The sequence below is a fragment of the Propithecus coquereli genome, unplaced genomic scaffold (genome assembly GCF_000956105.1).
Source record: "Propithecus coquereli isolate 6110/MARCELLA unplaced genomic scaffold, Pcoq_1.0 Scaffold205, whole genome shotgun sequence".
Taxonomy (NCBI): Eukaryota; Metazoa; Chordata; class Mammalia; order Primates; family Indriidae; genus Propithecus; species Propithecus coquereli.
The window spans coordinates 3,601,460-3,617,945 of record NW_012145523.1 but is presented as its reverse complement, the minus strand read 5'-3'; the positions used below and the strand labels follow the sequence as shown (position 1 = coordinate 3,617,945).

Sequence of the window (16,486 nt, the reverse complement as noted above, 5' to 3'; positions counted from 1 at the left end):
ACTACCTGCTGGAGATCGCCGCTATCTTAAAGAAATCTGTGACACTTTTTCTAGCTTAGAATGACAAAAGAAAAAATAGTATACTGTCATAACCAACAGCCTCTACACTCTATGAGTGTAGTTTAACATGTATTCATGGTTCTGAACCAAAGTGGTTTTTGCTCATGTTGTCAGTTCTTTTCCTTCTCTGCTTCCCACCCCCTACATTATTAAGACCAAAGAAAGGACAAATGATAACTTTATCTGAAGGTTGCAAGAGGGCCTCCAGTTGGCTAGGAGAGTAATTACCAGCTGGAAGCTCACAGGGATCACACGCCCTCCTGGAAGGAGGAGAGGTGCGCTGACATTAGGTCAAGCCATGTGATTAAGTGGAAAGCCATTGCTGTCCTTAGAGCTGCAGCATTCTGCCTCTCAGGAAGACGCCATTGTCCCTCTGCTGCCTTTCCCAGTAGTTGGGGGATTAAAAAAAAAGAGAGAGAGAAAGGGAAACAAAAGGTTATTAAAATGCAATTTATAGACATAAAATGGATTAGAGATGACATTTTAACGGTGGACTTTTTGAGAGCTGAGGGAGGAGAGAGAGGCATTATTAGATTTGCTGAGCTTGATGAAGAACCGATGACTAAGATGTCAGTTCCAATTTATTTTTCCTCATTTAATGCTGTTTATTATTTTAACTGATAATTTTCCTAATGCTTTAAAGTTCTTCTTTTGCATTTTGCTCATGCAAATAGAGCATTTCAATCTAATTGAACAAATCCATACTAATCAGCATGCATATAATTGTGATACTGGGAAGCTTAGTTCTAAAATGAGAGACCTGGTATATGACACTTTGCCTGTAGATGGCAATAGAGAGCTAATTACTAAGCAGCTGTCTTCGTGGACTAAAACAGGCGCGCACCTTCATCTTCCTAAGAGCAAGTGCATTTCGATTTTTTTTCCAAAATAAAACAAAACACACATTTTAAAAAAAGATTACAACCTCACATTGCTTTCCACGAGCCCTGGAATAGCCTAGTTTATAATCAGAACACCAAATCCTCCAAGCAGTTTTTAGTCTAAATGCCTGGCGCCCTGGCATGTTTTTGAAATGCCTTTGTGAATTGAGAAGTAGAAACTGTCATGACCATCACACCAGTACCGCACTTGAAAGAACTCATGAGCCTCTTTCTAAAGAAAAGCGTGTAAGTTGCATCCTGTCACGGGCAGAATGAGGAAGCGGGCATACAACATGATTACTGTTCTTCAGGTTTTCGGGTTGAATCTTTTATTCCCAGGTAGCCAAAGGCTAATATCTTATTCCAGGTCGAACAGCTTTAAGAATGTATCCTGTGTTCTATTTATTGTCCTTTTTGTTAATCACAAGCATTTAACTATACATATGCATTTTTAATATACAGTGAAAACTATTTTTATTTAATTTTATTTTCCATATTTTCATAGAGAAATTTTATTGACTGTTTTATATTATATCATTTTAGTTTAGAAATGTAATTAAGATTCACCTTTAAGAGTAGCTCTGCTTTTGAAGAATTAACTCTATAAGAAAGAAATTCAAATTGCGGTGACGGGTGGGGTTCCAAAACCTGACTCTTTTCCTCTTTCATTTCATAGTTATGAAGCCCTCAAATTTAAGCCTTATGGGGTAATACTCTTGGGGGTCCAATCTGCTTTCTCTTAGGTGGCTAAAGCTGATTTCAGTACTTTATTTAATTGTAAAACGTTTTCCATTTTATGCCATGTGAAGAGGTGTTTATATCTTTAGAAATTGAAAGGCCACGATTAAATGTGCATTCGAAAAATTGTTTGACAAAGTAGATCTATTCTAGCAAATTGGCCTGTGAGATATTCATGAGGGATTCGTGCCTTTTCTTGCCTCTTTATTTTCGATGTGAAGATTCAGGATATTAGCTAGTTACCCTGCAGAAGAGGCATCGTAACTATAGATACATATGTAGTCAATGCAGAACAGCTTGGTCTGGAGTCTTAATTCTTTAGCACAATGTTGATCCACTGAGTTGCCCCCATTTCTCTCTGCTCAGCTGGACCACGGGTTTACCATCAAGAGATCAGGGTCTTTGGACTACTACCAACAACCAGGAATGTATTGGATAAGGTATGAGATGGTGCAGCTCAACAGTCAGTGTTTCCATGGCAACGTGCTGGCAGTCTCCATTAACCAGTTCCTTCGGTGGATAAACATGCTTTTGATTTGTTATCCAGTCCATATGCTGCTTTATCAGTTTCATTTTAATCTTGATTGAGATGCCACACCCCCTCATTCCTTTTTTTCACCCATTATTCACACTGACATTTGCCAGCTTTCTTTCCATTGCACATGCTCAGTATCAATTTTCCTTCCGGTTAAAAGGACAGTATATTTAGTGCTAATGCCAAAGCATTTTTCCTGATGTTGCTAATTAAAACAATGATTTCCATGCTCTTCTGTCCCTTAACAAATGGAAGAACAATAGCACGTTAGTGTATGTGCTATGGAAGTATATACTGTCATTTTAAAGTCATCAAGCCCAACCTTGACCTGATTAGATGGATGAAACAATGCATTTACACGTTAGTAGTAGAAGCGCCTCAAAGTACAATGGGCTATAGAATGCATTGTGTGTGTTGGTAAGCTTGTGTTTTCCAATTCTCCACCTTTTTGTTTTGTTTTCGTTTTATTGTTACCTCTCTCCCCCTGGAAATCCCTCTATGTACTAGCTCTTGCATGAATTTATTTTTCAATATTATGTAACTGTCAGATTACTTAGCTGGCTTATCTGCTCAAGCAAAAGGGACTATGGGAGGTATCGATTTTTTTCTAACTGGGTTAAGAATTCTATTCCAATCATTTTCTATTCCAGTCAACTGTCCTGGCATTTCCTTCAAGGGGCATTGTTTGTGTCTCTTTAAGTTATCCACAAGCAAGATGGTTTTTGATGGTTTGAGAAATGAACTCTGAGAAGTCCTAGGGAGCTTGTTTTCTCCATCTTAATGTTTCTGAAATGATCTCCAGGTAAAGCTCCGCGTCTCAGCATTTGCCAAAAAAAAAAAAAAAAAAAAAATTCCACTGGTTTTGGCATTTGTTTTCTCCAAATTATGGAACCCGTCTGTAGTAATATAGTGGCTGCCTGACATTGTTTCATGGATGAGACTGCTAAGTTTTACAAAAAAGAAAAAAATATATATATATGTAATGTATATGTATATATATTTCATATATATAATTTTAGCACCCAATTATTACTCCTAATTATTTTTCTGTAACTAGACACTCTAAACAAAGGCCACAAAAAAGCAGAAAAGGGCACACCTTGACAAACGATCCAGATGCAGTTATACTAAGATCATGATAATTTCCAAACGTTTCAAACAAGAAAACACCCAAACCTCTATAAAATGTTTTAAAGTCATTTTTACAGAGAAGGCTATTTGTATCTTCTCCCTTGATATGCATGTAGGAGTTGCACGTCAACCTTTTTATTTACCTAAGTAATTAGCTTTATGGATGTAGAAAGAACTTTATTTTTTACCTTTTTGTGGAGGGGGGACAGTGAATGAATCATAATTTGCCTTTGTGCCGACTCTGCTTTTGATGTTTTAACATGGAGGAAGATTCATCCATCTTTTACTTTTTACTGAAAGAATATATACTTCCAGAAGAGCACACGTATCATGAATGTGCTGCTCAATGACATTTCACAAACCAAACACGCCCCTGTAAAGCAGCACCCCGGTCAGGCACAGAACATTCCTAGCACCCCACGAGGCACCCCCCTCAGGCCCTTCCAGGAGGGGTCACTTCACCCCAAGGGTAAACACTGACCCTGAGTCTATCCACATTAATTAGCTTTGGCTGGTTTTGTACTTTATATAAATTGAATCACACCATGCTCATCCTTTTTTAATTGTATGTCTCCTAACCTCAGGCATATTAACCAGATATATATGTGTGAAGTTGATATACAATTAAAAATAGGCATCAAGTATGTCTAATTACAGTTGTACATCTTTGTATCATAAAAATTACTCATATAAGTTCATCTAATTTTGCAAAAAGACAAACTCTTAGGAAATCAAATTACTTAATTTGTAGGATTAAGGATAGGCACAAAACACCAAGTAAACACAATAATTGATAAACGTAGCCACGTATAAAAAGGCCATTTAACTAAAATCCTCGTGCTGGTTCCCATCAGCAGACAAAATGACACATCCCTGAATAATGGGCAGGAGCAGATGGGAAATAATCTCTTTTTTCTTCCACACATAAACTGCTCTGTTTTCCAGCTGGGGGCAGTAACAACAATGTTTATAGTTAATGCCGCACTAAACAGCGCACCCAGTATGCGCTGCTAAATTGGAGAAATGATGCTAAAAACTCATCGGCATATATGCTTAATTAGGAAGTTTTATAATGCCATTTAGCCCCAGAACGAACACACTCTCCTCACTGATTGCAAATGCTTGCCTTTTATCTCCACGGAAGTAGGAGCATTTGTCTAACCACGGTGGCAGCCAACTTTCCAACATAAACAATCATTACAGGCAAACATCCCCACGCCCCATTGTTGTGTTTAAAGTGCTCGTGGCTGTTTCCACGACTCTGAGCAGAACACTTGGGAGTCACGTTTGCTTTTTTGTAAAGCAGCTCACATCAGAGCACACAGGCTGAAAAAGCCGTCTTTTCGGGGTGCCCAGAATTGGCATATCCCTCTTAATTGTCTTTTTAGTGATTATAGAGACATAATGGGGGTCCATTTTCCTCTTTCTCTCCTTCTTTCTTCTGCCTCTTAACAGAGAGCTGCTTCCAAGGGAGCAGCATTCTCCACTTGGCCCATTTATCCAGGAGACTTTGTTTCTGTCACCTGGAGTCCGGCAGGGACCCCATCCCAGGAATGAGCTCACTGGGCTCATTCCACACCCTCCTATTCCAAGAAGCCATCATTTTTCCCTGCTGCAAGCCACTGGAAAACATTTACATCCCATTACATTTCCTGAAAATATGTCCTTATTCAAAGGGGACACGGTCACACACATTGCTGCCTTTCCCAAGTGAAGCTGTCACCGTAGCAGGTGCTATAGCCAATAGCACACGGAGAAGAATTCTGCATTTTCAGCCTGCAGAACAGGGCACCAGCCAGAACTGGGTAACCCAATTAAATAAGACAAATATCAAAACAAGACATAAGCTAAAAATGCTAAATAAGATAAAACAGGAAGGTGAGCTAGGACAAAAGGATGGTTGAATTCCCAGGCATGACATGACTAAAATGTGCATACTGTATTCAAGCACCATCCCGAAACAGTGAGTAATGAGGCAGAGCGGTGGCAGCCGTGTGCCGTGACTGCAAGGCTATTAAAAACTGTCATGCTCGGTTGTTAAAAGGAATGGGGTCAGTTAAATGCATCTTGCTCGGCGCAGATTTGAAAGAAGTGTTCCTGTGGAAGCCAGGGAGGCACCGCAGCAGCGTGGTGTGAGAAGGCTCTGGGGCCTGCCTTGGCCAGTAGCCCCCAAATGCACACGGCAAGTTGCAGTGCGTTGCAGGTGGCTTGATGGCAAGTTGTCTTGGCCTCGCTCGACAGGGTGAGAACTCAGTCCCTGCTGAGTGTCAAGGCATTGCCAGAACGAAGGGCAGATACCTCTGTTCTGGCAAGGGATTCGCCACCCCACCCACCCCCTCCTGAGGCTCCCTCTGTAAAAGGAAGTTTGGGAGGTTAAGCTTAGCGTATAGGAAAGGCACAGATTTAAACATCAAAACCACTAAAACTGCGATTAGAGAGAAGTCTCCGGAAAATAGTAAGGTTTGGTTTGCAGTTTTACTTTGATACCCAAGAGTGAATTACTAGGACAAGAGACTCAAAAGATGACCGAAATACCTATGCCTATTGCAGCATAAAGGTCACCAAGGGGGTTGTTGAAAGAAACTCGGGAATAGCGAACCGTTTGAGTTACATTTTACCAAGTCAAACAGGTTGCTCACTGTTGGAGGTTTTATTTTGTTTTGTTTTCATAGGTCTCTTAACAGAAGAGTCCAATGACATATATGTGTCTTTTTAAAATGTAACTCACTTCTTATTAGAAATGACAAAATACCATGACATTCCAAGTCTTACTCTTTGGGTGTAAATTGAAGTGAGATTTTAACATTTTCCTGAGATTCTTGATGATTCTGTATTAGTTGAAAATTATGTGGTGTCATATTTATTCTGACCTTGCCTCAGAATCTCTTTCTCTAGTTTTGATTTAAAAGTAAACATCTACACTCGTTTCTATGTATTCATTCCTGCCATACTTCGTGAATGTTCCTTAGTGATGCTCATCGATATGATAATAGGCTTTATCAGGGATAAATGTGTACGAGAGAATACATAAAGAATTATAAGTATTGGCACACATTTTATTAAGAAAGTAAATAGCGATATGCTAAAGTCAAACAACAGTTCTCATGTACACATCAAAACACATAGCACTTTGAGGAATTAAAAAGTCTTGAAAATTGGAGAGAATGTGGCTTTGGAGTCAAGAAGTCCTGGGTTTGGAACTAGTCCAACCCACTTCCTGCAGTGTCCTTGGGCAAGTTACATTCTCTCTCTGATTTTCAATTTCCCCATCTATAAAAAGGAGAAAAGTATTATCCACCTTCCAAATCTGGGGTGAGAATTAAATGAGCTTCCTGTGCAAAAGTGCTTTCACAGACCCCAGCCCACAGAAGAAACTCAGAAAAGATTGCTTTCTGTTCCCCTCACTTCCAAGAGCAAATCACCCACCCACTCCACAATAGAGGCAGATTTTCCTGGGAAAACTGATCTCTTTCCAGATTGAAGCATTTGTTATTAAAATAGAGTCATGACCTTTTCTGATGTTCTGATTAGGGTAAACATCTCAGTAACTTATGTGCTATATTTTTTGTGAGCACTTGTGGCATTAAATTTCACCTAAGGTACTTATAGTCAAAAATCCTGATGAAGTGTTAAGTTTAGAATGTGATCCTCTAGGGCAGGGATTGGCAAACCATGGCCAATGGGCCAAATCCAGCCTACTGCCTGTTTTTGTTAAAGTTTTATTGAAACACAGTCACACATTCACTTGCAATCTATCTAGGCTGCTTTTGCCCTACAGAGGCAGAGTTGAATAGCTGTGTCAGAGAACCATAATGGCTTACGCAACCTAAAATATTAACGATCTGGCCCTCTCCAAAAAAGTTTTCTAACACTTGTTCCAGGGGGAAATGTGTCTAAATTAAAAGGCACCACCTATAAGAGAACAAATCCATGAGAACAGGGATAGAGCTTGTTTAAAACTGTATTTCCACTACCTAGTAGAATGCCTGGCACATAGTAGGCTTTCAATAAATATTTGTTAAGTTACTGAATACATGATTGCATTCTGCAAAGAAGGAACCATTCTTCCACTGCTTTTCAGAATAGATTTGTTTTTGAAGAGTTTGGGGTACATCAAAGTTTGCACAATCGAATCACATATTAGATGCTCTAGAATAACATCCCATTTTTAGCAATCTAGGAATGAGCCTTTTGGCAAAGCTAAAATTTTTTCTGCAATAATAGAAGTTACCCCCTAACTTATCTTCTTAGAAAGTACAAAATTTTCATAACTTTCTTAAGACAATCTATGCCTGTGGTTGTTCTTTAGTTTACTAATATGATGAACAAACAACATGGCAGCTTAGTTGAGCTTCTATAAGAAAATCAAGGGCTATCGGAGAGAGGAAGCACATGAATTTTGTCCTTTAGAAGCCTGAACTCAACCCCCACCAACTGGCTGTAATTTTAACTCTCTGATGGGAGGCCATCAGAAACCCACCGCAGAGCAAGGCCAATTTAAGACTCCATTAAGAACCAGGTCAGCAAGAGAAGCGTATGTTTAAGATTAGTGGTGCAGAAGTGTAGAGTCAACTCTCCCAGCAAAATGGGGAATAATAGATAGTTACACCTAGAAAGTAGCTTGGAAGGTTACTCAGTTGCATTCCATGAAAGGCCTTTTTTTCCCATTTTAATGATCATCTTTACTTTAAGAAAAAAATCATGCTATGTCTCCAGATTCTGTGCAGTTCCTGGCCAGGCACCAAAAGGATATGAAAGCAAAACAGACCCACAATAAGCATGACAGTGATCCCAATAAAATGAGAAGGGTGGATATTGCAATTGATTTGTCAGTTTAATTTTACTAGCAAGCAAAACATTTCCAAAATGGCAAACAAATCGTAACTTAGTCCTGCAGAGTGAGGGTAAGCAAGAGACAGGGTTCCTGAGATTAATGCCCCGGCAGCTGCATCCCCGGTTCAGTCTCCTAGGTAGTATGAATAATGGATGGGCTAAAAGGCAAAATGCACAATAATGTTCTTTTATTAATGAAATGAAGACTATTTGTGATGGCTAGCAATAAATTAAGAAAAGCAAAAAAGGAAAAGCAGTCAACATTTGCCTCTGAAAAATGCAGTTACTTAAATCCAATAATTACTGCCATGACAGAAAACATTGCCTCACAACTAAAATGAGGTACATCCCTTGCAAATCCTGTACATCTTGCAGAACAGAAATATTTTTTGGTCCATAGACCATTAAGGCCTATTGTTTGCTAAGAGAAAAACATAACCCATTACAGTAGATTGATGGTGATATTAAGCATATTCATAGAATTTCATAGGTGAAAGTGTCCCTGGGGATCATGTACCGTAGTGCCCCTTCAGTCTGTGGACCTGGAAATTGGGGCTCAGCATGGTTAGAAAACATGTCCAAAGTCACATAATTAACTGAGCTGGGACAGAAAGCTAATTCTCCTGACTTCCACCTACTGCTGCTTCCAAGGGGATTAAGCGAAAGCTACCAGACAAGACAAGGGTTAAAAGTGTGGGGTGACCCAAACTGACAAAATCAAAGCCAGTGCTTCAATTCATACTCTTGATTTATTCCTGACCTTCCTCCTCCATGCTGTGTTTTTCCTTTAACATTGCATAGATATGCCAGATGGATAATTCATTCGTATTTATGCCGATTTCCAAATTTGATGTCAGAAATGAGAACTTAAAATATCTGGGCATACATGGAGGATAGTGTCATTTCACTGTAACAGAAGAGGCCACTGGCCAAATTCATTAGACGCAGTCATTGTTGGAATAAATCTCCTGACGTTAGGCGAGCACTGCCTTTTATTCAGGGATGCCGGGTGCTAAGGCAGGCACCAAAACATGGTGGGGATTGGATTCTGCAAGCTTTCCAGCTACCACGTGTGCAGCCCCCCGGGTTGCTGAGATAACTGGCATTATTTGACCATACCTCTGTTTTCACACTTGATCTAGCAACTGGTAAGGGCTGTGTGATAACCAAGTGTTCACAATTTGAGGTAGGAATATGCAGTGTTCATCTGGGTAGGACAGGTTTGTATTAGTACCTTTCTCCATATCATTTTATTTCATCAACTATGTGTTCTCTTTACCAAGTTCCCCCAGGCCAAGGTTGCTGGCTCTCACCCAGTACACAGTATAGCAATCACTACTGTGTACATATTTGAAGTGAGTAGGTTACAGCTTCAGCTTTGGTTACCCCTGGTCAACTCCAGCATCTCAAGAGATTTCTTGCTCACCTCTAACCTTTGATCATTAGCACCAAAATGCGATAATGCACTCCTCAGATTTTCTTATGAGCTCTGAATGAAGTGGTAACTTTCCAAAGAAACACTTGGGAATTCTATTGCAAGCCCATTCATGTAGGTTCCAACAAAGCTACAAACCATGAAAACATAACTAATAAAGTAATAAACCTGTTCGAAATTTTAAATGTTAATTGGAGCATCAAGCCAGTACCTAAGGACGTCCTTACTTTACAAAGACAGGCATTAAGGAGGTGAGACCCTATTTGCTTGACATCTGGGAATTTTTTGTGATTGATAAAGAGTAAAGCTGCCTTTCAGAAAGTTGAAAGGATCCAGAATTTAAATTCGTGATGCAAGACTTAAGAGAATAAATTACCTTTCAAATACCTTTCTTTTTTTGGGGGGGGGGTGGATTATCAGTTGGATTACATATTTTTTACCTTATCAAAATCCTATCATAGCGTATATTCTATTTATTGGCTGAATTATCTGTCCTGAAATGCATATGGGAGCTACAGAATTCAGTTATAAAAGATGAACCGCACATATTTTAGAGTCAAGTTAATTTCATAGCCACAATTAAAATTATAAAGATATTATATATGACAGGGCTTACTGTGATAAGAACTTGGACCACAATAAATGTCTGTTGAATTGGTAAATGCATAAGCATAAGAGAATATTAACTTTATCTGACATAAATATTTGAAACATAAATTGTATTCTTAAATATTGACTCAATACTTTCAACTTCTTACTCTTTTGTGTTATAGAGTTGCTTTGGGTTCTATTTTTTGTTGTTATTCAGAAAATATATAATCTCCTAAAATAATTCTGTATCAATTAAGAAATATTTAATACATGCCTAATATGTGTGCCACAGTCTGCTAGGCATTCTGGAAAATGCAAAGAAGTTTCAAATTCTACCCTAGAGGAGTTTACATGGTATTTAGGAAATACGCAAAGAAGAGACAATAGGAGGTCAATTATCAATATAGTGTCAAAAGTTTGGTCAAGACAATTCTTGCCTGAGGAGTTTAGAAAGAAAAAGTGTGATACAGGAGGTAAAATTTGATCCAGTCTTGGAGAATAAATAAATTTGAGTAGGCAGAGAGGAGAGGTCATTTCAATTTGGTGAACACCTTGAGCCAATATGTAGAGGTGAGAATGATTAAAGTACATTCGGAGATAGATCAGTTGGGACTGTTTTTATGGCAAGTGAAGAAAACCCAAACCAAATTGACTCAAGCAAAAAGGAAATTTATTCTTTCACATAACCTGAAAGGTCCACAGGTTGGGTCTGGCTTCAGTGATGGGTGGTTTCAGCACTCAGTCAAAGCCTGGTTTCTTTCCATCCTCAATCCTGCCTCCTTGTGTTGGCTTTAGTCTTGGGCTTCCAGTGGCACCAAGATGTGGGAAGCAGCTCCATCAAAATTGGGATTCACTGTAAATGTGAAGTCCCAGAGAAAGTGTCAGAGTGTCCTATTGACAGGGCGGGGTGCACCTATGCTGAACCAGTTGTGGCTAGAAGGGAACGCAATGAGCTCAGGTGCACTTCTGAGTCACAAGCTCACCCATGCCCCACTCCCAGGCCAGGGGATAGGGTCACCCTCACTGGAATCACAGAGTATAGGATCGGGGAGGTGTCCAAGGGAAATTAAGCTTTGTTTAACCGTAGGCAAAGTAAATGATGCCGTGCTAGAAAATCAAATGTCCGATAGAAAGAGATAATGAGTCTACTGATGTCATGGGATCATTTTGAGTCATAACAGGAAATAGACACCATAAGTTTTCATTGTAAGCACATGGCAAAGATAGGGCAGGGAGTTGGACTCGATGAGGAGTTATAAATCAATTGGACCTTGTGGAAATTGACCTCTCAGCTGTGTGCAGGATGGAGTGGGGCTTGGGTGCTCCAGAGAGAAGCAGACAACCTCTGTTGTACTTTCACGTATTTCAAAAGCCACAGTCTGTAGAGTAGCTATGGTGTGCAGTGTACTGTGGAAAACACGGAGAAGATGTCCAAGACTTGATCTTGGTCCTCCAAAGAGTCTACGATGTGGCAGGAAAAGCAGTTAATTAGAGTCACTTATGGTGTAGGCAGGATGTGCAGTGATAGCAGTGCTAGATTGTGATGGGAACAGAGAAGGAAGAAGTTCCTAAGATAACTTCTGGAAGCAGAGTGAGCAGGGGCCCAGGGAGGAGAAACCTGTGGACAGTGACGCCCCAGAATATCTCTGAGAACAAGTCAGTTGTGAGCCCTCAACTGACTTAGTTGCATCCTTGGAGAATATTACAAGGATCTGTGTGGATAGGAAACTGCATCTCTGTCATCAGACCCAGATCTTCCTAGAAGTTTACAAGCCCCCAAAATCAGAATGGGTTCATACACACAGGGGTCCCTGCTTGCTGTTCCTAAGAAAAGTCTCTCTAATCATCAATGCCTGTTGGCTTTTGATGCCACCTGTGGTCAGCATCTTCTCCCCAGCTCACGTCGGTGGGAATGGAGAAGGGGTGAGCTGCTGGAATGCAGTGACTCCAATTCATCGTGCTTCAATAGATTTCAGAGTAAATCGTGCAGGAGAAGAACTGAGTTGTGTTTCTAGTTAGTGATGCAGTGTGTCGAGTCTTTCCACATGTCTGGGCCTCAGTTTCTTTGCCTGTAAAGGCAGAGCATTGGACAAAAATGCTTTTAAATCCTCTTTCAACTCTAGTGTCCCTAAATCCAATAGAGAGGACCACCAAACCCTTATTCCATGACATGTGCTCATGACCATGATATGTTTCCAAGAATAAGTGCCTTGAAGATACCAGGCAACCATGCACCTGGGAACTCAGGAGCATTTGGGCATGAGTTCTCATCTACAAAGGTGAACACTCAGAAAGTTACTAACTAGGGAAATAGCCAAGAGTGGCAGAACTGACGGCCTAAACAGGGGCAGGGCAAGAGCTCTCCAGGCAGAGGGACAAGTAAGGAAGAGGATATGATTGTCCTTGGAAGGATTTTCAGAAATGAAGGTGAAAATAAGGATATTGGGACTATCCAAGCATGAGCTCAATATTAAGTGCCACTGGCTTCTGCATACACTGGATGATGATATTTGTGGAGAAATGGCATATTTGAGTGGCTGCAGCCAAGGGTGTGACTTGGAGTAATTGAATAGATTATGGGGAGATGAGATAAATATCAAGAAGGTGCCAATGAAAATGAGGGAGGGAAAGTCCTCTGAGTAAAGTTCTAATTTGGGCTTCGATTGCATTGGTTTCCTCTGAACTGCAGTTACTCGATTTTGCAACAATATCTTACATCAAATTGTAAAGAAAAGAAGAACACCTTACATTTCTGGGAAACTTGGTTGTTTAAAAAGCATTTGCACGTCCATTTTTCCCCTAGCAGCTCTGTAAGGGTGGGAAGGAATTATTCCTGCTCCCCTCGAGACCTGAGTAAATGATTCACACAGCCATGTGCTGGCCATGGTCAAGGCAGGAAACAAAATTCCTGACCACAGCCCAATGCGCTTTCCTTCCCCACATCTGACTGCCTCTGTTCACGAGTCAGGATTCAGTCCGATGCCAAAGATTCTTTTTCTTTCTCAAGAAGGTAGAAATAGAAAGATTTTTTTTTTATGGCCAAGGCAAGAGTTTATATTACTCTTGGATTAACTACAGAATGTTTTTTATGTAAGGCAGACTAAATAGACGTCTGTTTTTTTACAAACATTCAACTCTACACAAACAGAACATTTTCAGTTTGCTTTGAAAGCAAACTACCATGTGTTGTAACTTTACAATGTTTTAAATACAGTTAGGAATTTGGGTTTATGATGCCGAAAATATCGTAAAATCAATGGGTATAAAACCAAGAACTATATAAGGGTCCTTAAAAATTCAACAAGTAGAAGAATCAAAGGTAGACATTTTAACAATGCAGTTATTGAATCACTGTATTAACAATCTAGTAAAACCAGAAGTGAATTATTAAAGCTTATCTTCCTTATTGTTTGTAACACTGTTACCTCAGTGTGTGGAGAGTTGTTAAAGTAGAGCAGTTCAGCCTAACGAAGCCATTTACTGCACTGATTCGACACACTGCCTCTCTTTCTCTCTTTATTACTTCATTTTGGAACTTTGATTGCCTATTTTAGATCTAAGATCGCTCTAATGCTATACCGCAGTTGTATGAGGGGCTTAGTTTTCACTTTGTTCTCAGAACCAGGCTTGCTATAAATTTATCTCTGTTCTTTGAAGAAGCTAACAGTAAATTTTCAAGAGGGAAAATGGTGGCATATATCCCTATAGAGGAAAAGTAATCTCTTAAAAGCAGAAAACCTTCAGGCTACATCCTTTTAAAGAGGGATTTTTCAAACAAGAATGCCTTCAACTTTTATATGTGTTCTATATTTTTCTTCAGACTTTGTCCCTGCTCTTCTGCTTTCTGTGTAAGGTTTCCCTGTAACGACCCAGTAACCTCCCACACCCATTAAATCTATGATGAAGTCATGCTGCCCCCATTCTGATGTCGTAATAACTTCCAGAGCTACAGGCAGATCACACAACCAGGAGGTCATCTGAGGTTTCCTCGAGAAAACGAAGCATAGAGACCGGGAATTGGAATAGCCACAGAGTTGAATCTCGATTTCATAAACTACCACATACTACAATGACAGTGAACTTTGTAAAGTGAAATTGTGGGAAGGTTTCCATTTGGTTTCATTGCATTCAAAGCAGTGTTCAATTGCAGACATTGGTTTCATTAAAATTAAACCAATCCTTCCCAGAGATTCAGCCACACTCCTTCATCGAGGAATATTAAGATCATTTGGAGTGAGGAGGTACCACAAGAACAGGATGAGCTTGTGGCTCTGTTTGCAGGTCTGGCAATCTCATCACCTTTCATCTTTATTAGAGGATTTTCTGAGCTGCAGGGTTAATCCAGGTGGCCCGTGGGTGTTCCTACGTGTCACAAACACAGGACCGAGGCTCCTGTGCACCTGGGGGGTTCTCTGGCCAGCCTAGGAGCCACCAAGGGCAGATAGCCGTGGAGTCAGCAGGAGTCTGGGCAGGGCTGGGGAGAGGCCTAGCCCAAGACATCATCCATCCTGCCTGTGCCTGCTGATGTCATGACCAGGTCCCCCAAAGAGCTGGACTTAGGGGGAGCCGAGAGCTCCCCAAGAGGGGTGACTGTTGTCAACAAAAGTGAGCTATGATGGACAAGTGAACTTGGCCAGCGGATTTTTCCCAACCTCAGAAAGTTCTAGAGTTTGTTTTGCCATTTCCCTCGGCCTAATTGTCCTCTTTCTCATTTTATGCCCCTGCTAGACCACCGCTCTTGATAAGGAGAGGCAGGTTTTCCGACGAAGACGCAACCCGGATGTGAGGAGCCGGTACAAGGCGCAGCCAGCTCCGCCGGAACTCAACTCGGAGTCGGAGGACTACTCCCCCAGCTCCTCCGAGACTGTTCGCTCCCCCAACTCGCCCTTTTAACAAGACCCTTTCACTCAAAGTCCTGGCTTAACCCTTTGAGACTCTGAGATTTTTTCCCCCCAAATTTATGTAAAAACAGTTTCATCTGATCTATCTAGCACTCGATGCTTGAATGGCAGAACAGAAAGTGTGTTTTCAGGTATCTTTGTAGCGTTTTCCCTCTACCGAATGAGATGATGACACGTGGTGTTTGTGAAGATGGTAATTTGCTGCTAACAGGGTCCTCAAAGGGTTAAGGCTAATTTGCAATTTTTTTTTAAACATAGAAGCAATGAATGTTTTCGTCAATCAAGCTAGGGCCTGCAGTAGGTAACATAGCACATGTTAACCCTCTGAGTGCATGGAACTGTATCGCGAACCCTTGTTAGGGAATTTTTCGGGCCTTTGGATGTATACGCACACACGTTTCTTGATTTTGCTGCAGATCAAGGTCTGTTGTGAGACTCTGAAATGTCCAGGCAAGAAGGACATCTAGAATGCTCTCTTGCTTGTCCTTTTCTGTGGGTTTAGAACATGGCAGATTTCTAACTTTGGCATACACACCCCTCTTTCTTCTTCACAATCCTATTAAGAAAGGGAACTTTTCTCATTAGAGATACGACTGTGTCAGCTGCAGTGAGTCCTGCGTCCCAAGTGGAGGGAATTGGGTTTGTGGTAAACAGGAAAGAGATGAGGCCCCCCCACCCCAGATGTCTCCATATGAGGATGTACTGATCATGCCCCAGAAATGCTGCTTCCACATCAGCTGCTGCTAGCGCCAGCGCAGACCCTCAGGGAATCACCAGGGCTTGTCTTGTGCTTGGTGAGTGAGGGTCTGTCTGCTCAGTGTCAGACATCTACAGGAAAGAAACAACTGGTGGAAAAGAGCAATAAATTTCCAGGTGCTCTAGAGGGCTGGAATTTCAAACAGAAAGAGGAAACAAGATCCTGTGCTTTTTGTCACCTGCTTCTTCATGCACCATGGTCATCAGTGTGCACTCCACATATAGTATGAAATCCATGCAGGAGAACTGGGGCCCAAAGGAGCTAGAGTCAAGTCCTTTGCATGGTGGCCCAGGAGAAAGCACAGTGGGAACACAATCCAGAATGTTCTAAAAATGGATAAGAACTGGTGCACCTTTAGGTTACCTACATAGTCTCCCCGGAAGAGCAGGATGCAAGACCTACACAATACCCCTGAGGATAAAACTTCCATTCTCTAAGATGATTTTTTTTTTGGGGGGGGGGACAGGGTATTGCTCTGTTGCCCAGGCTGGAGTGCAGGGGCATCATTATAGCTCCCTGCAACCTCAAACTCCTGGGCTCAAGCAATCCTCCTGTTTCAGCCTCCCAAGTAGCTAGGACTACAGGCATGCACCACCATGCCTGAAAAATTTTTCAATTTTTTTT

The 16,486-nt window shown here is 40.9% G+C and overlaps 1 protein-coding gene across 1 annotated transcript in view; it reads left to right on the top strand.

Moving 5' to 3' along the window:
- DCLK1 (doublecortin-like kinase 1) overlaps nucleotides 1-16,173 on the top strand; it is a 328,500-nt gene extending 312,327 nt beyond the window's left edge. Inside the window, 2 exon segments of the mRNA XM_012644043.1 lie at nucleotides 2,046-2,119; nucleotides 14,933-16,173. Of these exon segments, the coding sequence (XP_012499497.1) occupies nucleotides 2,046-2,119; nucleotides 14,933-14,990 (132 nt within the window). The 3' untranslated portion in view covers nucleotides 14,991-16,173.
- Nucleotides 16,174-16,486: the final 313 nt, after the last annotated feature.